Raw genomic sequence first — 9,951 nt, 5'->3', positions numbered from 1 at the left:
GAAGGGGCACCCTGCTGAATTTCCTTAAGGTGCCCTGTTCCTTCCTTCCATCCGTCTGTCTACCATCCACCCAGTTTCACTCACCAGGTATTAATTGAATGCCTGCTACATGCTATGTTATCAAAATTACCTTCTTTTGGTCTGAGGTGACATGGGGACATGAACCTGTGTGCTGTTGGCTCCCTGTCCCCCTGTGTGCACTTCCCGGGGTCGCGATCACGGCCGGTTGCGGATGTGGATGGTGGCCTGGGTCCTGTGACAGCCTTCGGCCACAGAGTCCTGGTTTCAGCCCTAGTGAAACTTCACTAGCGTACTTTGTCAGGAATCGGGCAGCTGGTGGCTCTGGATCTGATCTATGTTTCTGGTGAAAAAAGTCAGCCGGAGCCCGGAGAGCTCACAGACTTGACAGCCCAGCACTTCATACGCTTTGAGCCCGAAAACCTTCAGTCCACGGCCAGAAAACTGCTGATTATTAGAAACGCCACGTGAGTGACGCCTGTGAGGGACCCCAGCACACACCCTCCCTCCTTTCTCACCTGGCCTGAGGTCCCAGTGAGGCTGGTGGTTCCTTCCAGAGGCCAGGGAGGAATATGGGCACAGGATGGAAGGATCCAGATTTGCACTGTCCATCATGGTAGCCAGTTGCCACATGTGACTGTTTAAATGGAAATCAATTAAAATTAAGTAAAAGTAAAAACTCACTTCCTCAGTGACACCAGCCACATTTTAAGTACTCAACAGCCGCACGGGTAGCTGGTGACTATCATATTAGAGCCGATTTATAAGATGTCATATTGGACAGTGTTGCTCTAGATCCTCTGGAGCATCCTTAACCAGGAATAGTTTTCCAGAGAGGTCCTGCCCAGCCCATGAGGGGAAGCCACCCAAGTCCCAACGTCAGACAGATGATGGCCTGTGGGTTCAGCTCTCACTGCCATTTATTCCCTGACCATCCTCTGAGCTCCGTCATTACACCAGGACAGACCTTGGGGAGCCTCCTGGCCAGGCTGCCCAAGTGACCCAGGCCTTACACAGGCTCTGTCGCCTGGCAGGATGAGTAGTTCTCATCTGCCGTCCCCCTCACCGACACCTGCTGTCAGCAGCACGCCTGGAGTCCCACCCCTTCCACAACCAGGGAGTTGTCACCGCTCCTGTTGGCAGCCAGTGGGCACATATCTTTCTGGCCAGAGCAGTAGTCCTGGGAGGCCATAGCTGGAGAGGCAGAGGGTGGGGTCGATGTGGCAAAAACCCACGCGGTAGAAGATAAGGCGGAAAATTTTCCTGATATCTGGTGTGGGGGAGGGTGTGCCTGATGGCTAGAGCATGATTCCCCCGAGTCACTGTGGCTCCAGCCTCCAGCTGCTGTGCGGGGCTGTGCTGGGAGGTCTCCAGACTCCCTGCCCCCCGTGCTGTCCCTTGCCCAGGTGCCCCCAGGCTCCTCCATGGGAAGGGCCTGAAGGCTGACGTGGCCACTTCCTGCTCCTGGGTCATTTCCTGCTCCCTCCGGGAGCAGGGCCAGGCCAGGCCAGGCCGGGGGTGGGGGGAGCTGATTCTGGCAGAAGTGGGACATGGCCTTGGACCCACTGCCTACTGTCAGGGTCGTCTCCACAGGCACGTGGAGCTGGCCTTCCGCTGGCAGATCATGAAGCCCAACCTGAGGTCCCTAATGCCTGGAGAAAACTACAGCCCGGACAGCATCAAGTCCCACCCCGACAGGGAGACGGCCTTCTCCATCGCCCCCGACCTGGGAGCTCTCAAGCCCCACACGGACCACGAGTTCCTCTTGAGCTTCTCTCCTCGAGAGGTTCGAGTGCGGCCATCTTGGTGGTCACACATGATTGGGTCACGATGTTTTCACCCTCTGTCCCTGTTCTTTGGTGACACTGAAGCCACGGCTGACGCTGCCGAGATCCCTAGCATCCTGCCGAGGCTGGCGCTTAGCTAAGAGAGGGGCCAATGCCCGGGTTTGGTGTGCAGCTTGTTTTGCCTGGTCCCGACCCTGCACGCCCCATCTGCAGCCAGAGTCTGGGCTCGTTTCCTCGGCTCTGGTGTCTTCCATGTCTCTACTACATCAAAGGTGTTACCATTCCTGCCCAGCCCACAGAAGCCCCCAGAAAGTGTGAGGTGGGGCTCCCCAGAGTGAGGCTCACACGGCCCCCACTTTCCAACACGAAGCCGTGTGTGTCCCGGGCGAGGTGGGGAGTGTGAGGGGGATGCCCAGGGACCCTTGTTGGTAAGAGAGCAGGCCTGCCTCTCAGCACGCAGCCATCTCACGGCCTCTCCCGGGAGGGTGTGGTGCTTCACACACACTGAGGGCACTGCCAAGCGAAACAGCGCTGTGTCTCGTGGAAGACCTCTCTGGGGGCCAGGCCACCGGGAGGAGGGTTGCCTGCCATGGCTCCAGCCTTCCCTGGGGCAGGCTTTTGTCTTCAGGGTGCTGCATTTGCCTTGCAGCCCAGGGATTTTCACAGCGTGCTCCAGATGGTGCTAGAGGAAGTCCCAGAGCCCATGAGGTGAGTGGGAACCGGGCCCCTGGCTAAGGGGTACGCAGTTGGGCATGCTGGGACGGAGTGAAGGAGCCCCTGACCCCTGGCAGGCTTTGGTGCGTGGGAACGCCTTGCCTTGCCCTGGCACCCAGGCCTGGAGCGGGCTCCGCAAGCAGGGAACAGCTCTCTGGACTCACTATCCTGGAACCCTGGAGCCGTGCCCCAGGCTCACGGTTACCGCTGGGCCTCTAGGCTGGTGGCCCCTGGGTGGTGGCGACTAACGAGGGGAGGTTTTGTCCCATGGCGTCATCTCTGCCAGTGCTTCCCTGAGCAAGCTGTCGGTGGGGGGCCTTCAGTCAGCTGGTGTGGAGATGCTGGCTGACACTGCTGCAGGGTGGTCGCAGGAGATGCAGGGAGGGACCCCCCACCCCAGGCCTGTGGTTGAGCTGCCGTCCCAGCCACAGGCATTCATCTGTTTCAGGGCATTGCTGACGCCTCTGATTTCAGGGGGCTTGGGAGCTGTGGGCAGGGGGCGCTTTCTTTTCACAAGACCAGAGATAGGGGACACGATGGCTCCTAGCTCATGGTGGGTTTGTGTCCAGCTTGGACTTGGAAAACCCAAAGGATCCCTCGTACTGTGCGGATGACGTGATTGTCCTGGAAATCGAGGTGAAAGGCTCAGTGGAACCTTTCCAGGTTCTCTTAGAACCATATGCCCTCATCATCCCCGGGGAGAACTACGTTGGGATGAACGTGAAGAAGGGTTTCAAGGTAGGTGGTTGTCCCTCCCCAGCCTAGGCTGCCCGAGATGGTGCTGAACCCGGGCGCGAGCATGGGGAGGAAGCGGCTGGCGGGGCCAGCAGTGGTGGCCACTGCAGAGAAGCTGAGGCTCTTCCCAGAGCCCCAGAACCCACTTGGTTTGAACAGACGCTGGGCCGGGCACGTCTGTCATTTGTCAGCTTCCCAGCATCCTCCAAACGACAGGACTGTGGCACCCGTTCCTGGGTTTAGGGATCTTTGACCAGCTGTGGCACCCACAAACCCTGCAGTGTGCGTTGGTGCCATCGGGTGGCCAGGATTTAGCTGGGAAGGTGTCGAGAGGACCTCTTGTGAGCCCACAATCCCGCAGTCCTTTAGCAAGTACAGATCTGACGGGGAGCCCGGCTCGGGGTGTGTCTTTCAGATGTGGAACAACAGCAGATCAGCCATCAGGTACACGTGGGGGAAGATCAGCGACTGCCACATCGTTGAAGTGGAGCCCTGCACGGGGACCATCGGTACTGCAGGGACCGAGGTGGGGGCTGGCTGGGGAAGGAGAGCTCGAGGTGACTGGGGCCTGTGCAGGGGTCCATGGCCCCCTGATCAGCTCCAGCCGCAGCCTGGCCCTGTGGTGGGTAAGGAGTACGCCAAGGCCAGGTATCTGAGCCCAGCCACAGAGGGGACCTGCCCCTGCCTCCTTTCTCCACGGCTCACCTTTCCTCTCCCCCTCTCAGAGCCCAGCGAGGTGGAGGATTTTCAGTTGAACTTTACTGGGGGTGTCCCTGGCCCGACAAGCCAGAACCTGCTGTGTGAAATCAAAGACTCCCCCTCACCGGTGGTCTTACACGTCGAGGCAGCCTTTAAGGTGCCTCTGGTGGGGCTGGGCGGCTGGGCGGGCTGGACGGGGAGCCGGGGTAGGGCACAGAGCCCACAGCCCGGGTGGGCCGGTGACGGACCCCTCTGGGTGCCTCAGGGGCCTGCCCTCGTCATCGACGTCTCAGCCCTTCAGTTTGGTTTGCTGCGCCTGGGGCAGAGAGCCACAAACTCCATCCAGATCCGGAACGTCAGCCAGCTCCCGGCCACGTGGTCCATGAAGGAGAGCAGGGTCTGCCTGCAAGAAGGGCAAGAGGGCGTAAGTCCTGCGATGCTGGCTCCTGGTGCCACCCCTCCCCCACCCACCACCGGAGCCGAGTAACCCGCGTGTTGTGTGAGCCGTGGAACTGTTGCTAGTGCCTTCAGAGTGTGGAGGCTGGAGAGGAAACGCCTGCCTGGTGACCTTTGCCTCGCAGAGTCCCCCATCCCCTGTCTCTAGGCAGTCGGGGTCCATTCTACAGCAGAACTTAACCCCGAACTGGATTTTCCTGTTCCTTTCAGAGCAGCCAGAGTCAGGAAGAAAACAGGCAGCTGAGGTGGGCGGGAAGCTTCCAAAAGGCCCCCCGGGGAGGGGCAGGCTGTGGGGCTCCCTGCAGAGGTTCCCAGCCTGCTTGCAGTTTTGAGTACCTGCCACCAGGTGGTGAGCTTGCCGCCCAAACCAAAAGGCTCCAAAAGGAAAATCATTTCCACTCAAACAGCACTTTTCCTTTTACTCTAAAAATAGAAAATATTAAAAGTGGCTAAGCATCGTCATCATCACTTTTAAATTATGGCATCATGTTTTGTTTTGTTTTTCTATAAATTTATTTTATTTTTGGCTGTGTTGGGTCTTCGTTGCTGCGCGCTGGGCTTTCTCTAGTTGCTGCGAGCGGGGGCCACCTCTTCGTAGCGGTGTGCGGACTTCACATTGTGAATGCATTGCGGTGGCTTCTCTTGTTGTGGAGCACGGGCTCTAGGCATGTGGGCTTCAGTAGTTGTGGCACATGGGCTCAGTAGTTATGGCACGCGGGCTCTAGAGCACAGGCTCAGTAGTTGTGGCGCTCGGGTTTAGTTGCTCTGCAGGGATCGAACCCGTGTTCCCTGTATTGGCAGGTAGATTCTTAACCACTGTGCCATCAGGGAAGCCCATGGCATCATGTTTAAATACCATATTCGGGGAATTCTCTGGTGGTCCAGTGGTTAGGACTCAGGTGCTTTCCCTGCCGGGGCCTGGGTTTGATCCCTCGTCAGGGAACTAAGATCCCGCAAGCTGTGTGGCACAGCCCATATATCTATCTATCTATCTATATATCTATATCTATATCTATATATATATCTATATATATATATATAGATATATATATAAAATGCTCAATCTTTTAAAAAAATTTTTATTTATTTATTTATGGCTGTGTTGGGTCTTTGTTTCTGTGCAAGTGCTTTCTCTAGTTGCGGCAAGCGGGGGCCACTCTTCATCGCGGTGCACAGGCCTGTCACTATCGCGGCCTCTCTTGTTGCGGAGCACAGGCTCCAGACGTGCAGGCTCAGTAATTGTGGTTCATGGGCCTAGTTGCTCCGCGGCATGTGGGATCTTCCCAGACCAGTGCTTGAACCCGTGTCCCCTGCATTGGCAGGCAGATTCTCAACCACTGTGCCACCACAGGGAAGCCCTATGTTCAATCTTGAACAAGCCCAAGCCACACCAGCAGGAAGCTAGCTATAAACCACTGGCTCACCATGCCCACCCTTCCCACGTGGTGACTGTAGCTCCGTCGGAGCAGCTGCTGCATGTGCGAGACTCTGGCCAGGTCTGCCTGGTGAAAGCACCCTGCCTCCCCAGGTCCCCCATCCTGCTGCCCACTTCCCCTGTTGGTCAGAGGGCTGCACACTTTTTCTTCCACATTCAGGAGCTGAGGAAAGAGAGTCACAGCCACACATACATCTTATTTGCCAATGCTCCTTCCCTTCTCCAGGACTTTTCCTTTCCTTCCTTGAAAGCCATTCTCCTTTACCTGGCGGCCTCACTTCTCTACTAGGCTCCCTGAAACTTAGAAGTTATGACAGTTTGCATCGAATTGGCCAACACCATTGCCAAGAAACATTGCCATGTGGTCTGTTCCACAGGCTTGGAGTTAGCACTGGCCCCCCCAGGGCTCACTGGTTGCGCTGCTTGGACCATGGAACCACAGAGGCTGGCGCTGGGACTGCGGGCAGGGTGCTATCAGTAACCTTTTCTTCAAATGAAACCTTCAACAGAAGCCCAAGATCTAGAATAGAGTATGACTGTTCTTGGCTCCCAGAGGCCCCCTCGTCAGGCATCCCTGCCCCACCCTGCCACTCCCCACATCCTGCTTCCCTGCCCTGGGACTTCTGAGCAACCCCTGGGATTTCCCAGAGCAAAGTTGGAAACTTATGGACCTCGGCCAACCTTGTCACTTGATAGAGGAGAAACAGGGAGGGACAGGGGCTTCCCTGGGGCCACACAGCTAATAGGTGGCAGAATCGTATCAGATCCAAGCTCTCTGATTCCCAGTCTGTGTTTTTCTCCCATTGTGAAGAATAACTACACTTTACAGTTGAAGTAATTGTAAGTTTCACAGTACGTTAAGATTTATGTCCTAATCGAAGCTGGTAGCAGTCCTGTCTCTACAGTTCTCTGCGCTGTGTTCTTGTGAGCTCTCAAAAATAATGTTGAGATTTGGGGTTTGTAGATGTCCTCAGGCCAGGGGACCCAGAAACCCAGACCCAGACCATAGCCCCCCCACACACACACACCGGGCTCCAAAGGAGAGGCACGTGAGGAACAACGAGCAAAGAAAGCAAAGGGCCTCTTTCCTTACCAGCAGAGCTTGGGCCCAAAGCTTGGACAAGCCAGGCCAGAGCACGCCAGCCACGTTTTCTGAGACGTAGGCCAGCCCACCCTCCCTCCAGTGCCAGGGCGGTGGAACCTCTGAAGTGAGAGGGCACAGGGCCCAAGATAGCACAGCACGGCGGCCAGGGTGGAGGTGGGGTGGGACTGGGCAGTGGGCGGCCAGGTCTCCCTCCAGGGAGGTGCCTTGCACTCCTTCATGGCCTTGGTCTCAAGGAAGGAAGAGACCAAAGAGGAGTAACCTCCCTCCTGGTTGTGAGCTTTCAACGTCCAGTGACACCCCGACTAGCCAGTGCGGCCCATCTGGGGCCCTGGGGCCGTGCAGTCGGGCTGGTGCTCCTGGCCTCAGCCTGGACAGGAAGAGGGGCAGTCTTCTCCCCAAGCCTTTTCCTTTCCCTTTTAGTGCCTGGTATGGGGCAGGGGGTGGACATGTCGGGTGAGTGGGAACTAGCCTGCAGTGGGGCTGAGGTGAGGGTGTGACGGGGTGGGGAAGAGACCATATGGGTGTGTTACCGAACCAAGCTTGGGTCCGCTTGCCCGCGTGCTGTAAAGCCAATCTACGGACACTAGGTTGTGGTGAAGGAAGGTGTAGTGTTTAAGGTGCCAGACGAGGAGACTAGGTGGCTCGTGCTCAAAAACCTCAAACTTCCCAAAGGGTTTCAGCAAAACATTTTTGAAGGCCAGGTGAGGGAGGTGGATCGTAGCGTATGTGCTCAGTTCATAACACAGTTCTCTGCTTGGTGGATGGTGAGGTAACAGGGCGGTGTCACAGGGGTTAACGTTATCAATCCTCAGGCTCCAGTAGGTCCGGGGACTACGTGCTCGTGGTCATCAAGTAGTTAATTTCTTCCATTTGGTTGTGGTTTTAGCGTCTGTAAAACAACTTAGGAAACGTGCAGCGGATACTGTCATCTAGGTGCTTCAGAGAGGAGCTACAGCAGAGGATATGGGGAGGGGTCTGTCCCAGGAAGGCACAGTTACAGGTGCCAAGGGCAAATCTGTGGCCACATGGAAGCTTGTCCCCTCCCCTAGTTTGGGGGCTTGGTGGCTTTCCTTACTTGAAGCTGACAGTTCCTGACGCGCGCCTGCGCAGCGGGGCGGGCAGACCTCTCAGAGCCACCGCGCCGAGGGCGACTCCCTCTGCCTTCCACCTCCTTTCCTTGGAGACTCAGTTTTCATCCTCTTCGTCCTGAGCTCTTGCTCAGCTGTGTTCCCCCACCCGCTTGCCTCCTTCCGCATCCTAGAAGCGCTCGGGGGATGGGGGTGGGGGCAGCTTGGGGGCAGCCCTGGTTGTTCATGGCCAGCACCCAGTTCTGCAGCTCCACGTGTCCCCACTCCTCGTCCTTCCCATCAGGTGTCTCCCTTCGTCATCGAGCCGTCCAGTGGCCAAGTTCAGCCGCTGGGGGAGTGCAGAGTGAGCATCACGTTGGAGGCCCGGCACTGCCAGTGTCTGCAGACTGTCCTGAAGCTGGAGGTGGTAAACGGGACCTGCAGGTAAGAGGGTAGGGGGGGAGCCAGTACGACACACTCTTTGCATATTTGTGGCATATTTATTTATGTTGTGTGTAGTTACGTATTTGTCTATAGACGTTTCAGAATTTAAAGTTCTTGATATGTGTTTATTCTATGAAGTTTAGAAATTACAGAAAAGAAAATGAAAATGATCCATAATCTATTACCTGGAGATCATTCATTAGTAATATTATAGGGTACATATATCCTTCTAGTGTGTATATGCTAAAGGAATACACATTAATGCAACCACTTTGGGCAACACTTTGTTGTTACCTAATAAGGGTAACAATACCCTTGGTCCAGCATCAGTCCTTCTGGATATAATCCCAGAGAGACTTACACGTGTGCAGTGGGAGCCGTGTGCTCATGCTGGAAGGCTCATAGCTGGACTGTTCATGACAGTGAAAAACTGGAAACAGCCGACGTTCATCAACAGGAGAATGGATGCAAAATAACTGTAACAGATTTTCTCTTTTATTGGAATGCAATTGACATGTCACTAAGTTTAAGTTGTACAACATACTGACCTGATTCATTTATATATTGCAGCATGATTTCCATTGTAGCGTTAGCTTACACCTCCATCGCTTCACCTAATTATCATTTCATTTTTGTGGTGGGAATAATCAAGTCTCCCAGCAGACTTGGTGTATATACTACAGTATTGGTGTCCATAAGCACCATACTTCACGTTAGATCTTCAGGACCCATTCACCTACTCGTTGCAAGTTTGTACCCTTAAACAGCATCTTTCCAGATGCTGGGAACCCCCAGCCCCTGGTAACCACCATCCTACTCTCTGTTTCCACGAACTTGGCTTTTTTAGATTCTACATATAAGTGAGATATTACAGTGTTTGTCTGACTTATCTCACTTGGCGTAATGTTCTCAAGGTCCATCCATGTTGTCGCAAATGGCAGGATTTCCTTCCTTCTCATGGCTGAGTAATGTTCCATTGTACGCATATACCACTTCGTCTTCATCCATCAATCTGTTGACAGACAGTTAGGGTGCTCCATACTTTGGCTGTTGTGAATAATGCAGTAAACATGGGGGTGCAAATATCTCTTTGATATCCGGTTTTCACTTCCTTTGGATATATACCCAGAAGTGGAATTGCTGGGTCAGGTGGTAGTTCTATTTTTAATATTTTGAGGAACCTTCATACTTTTTCTGTTGTGGCTGAACCAATTTATATTCCTACCAGTGGTGTACAAGGGTTCCCTTTTCTCCACATCCTCACCAACACTTGTCATCTTTTGTCTTCTTGAAGATAGCTGCTCTAACAGGTGTGAGGGGATATCTCGTTGTGGGTTGTTTTTTTTTTTGCGGTGTGCGGGCCTCTCACTGCTGTGGCCTCTCCCGTGGCGGAGCACAGGCTCCGGACACGCAGGCTCAGCGGCCATGGCTCACGGGCCCAGCCGCTCCGCGGCATGTGGGATCTTCCCGGACCGGGGCACGAACCCGTGC

The 9,951-nt window shown here is 55.0% G+C and overlaps 1 protein-coding gene across 1 annotated transcript in view; it reads left to right on the top strand.

Annotated features, from left to right (window-relative positions):
- Window positions 1–9,951, top strand: part of DLEC1 (DLEC1 cilia and flagella associated protein) — a 93,592-nt gene that overhangs the window by 59,101 nt on the left and 24,540 nt on the right. The window contains 8 exon segments of the mRNA XM_007462718.1: window positions 323–485; window positions 1,612–1,804; window positions 2,455–2,513; window positions 3,089–3,257; window positions 3,670–3,763; window positions 3,980–4,110; window positions 4,219–4,377; window positions 8,321–8,460. Of these exon segments, the coding sequence (XP_007462780.1) occupies window positions 323–485; window positions 1,612–1,804; window positions 2,455–2,513; window positions 3,089–3,257; window positions 3,670–3,763; window positions 3,980–4,110; window positions 4,219–4,377; window positions 8,321–8,460 (1,108 nt within the window).

Source organism: Lipotes vexillifer, unplaced genomic scaffold (assembly GCF_000442215.2).
Source record: "Lipotes vexillifer unplaced genomic scaffold, Lipotes_vexillifer_v1.1 scaffold539, whole genome shotgun sequence".
Lineage (NCBI taxonomy): Eukaryota > Metazoa > Chordata > Mammalia > Artiodactyla > Lipotidae > Lipotes > Lipotes vexillifer.
Note: the sequence above shows the minus strand (reverse complement) of the source record. Positions and strands in the feature narration are given on the sequence as shown.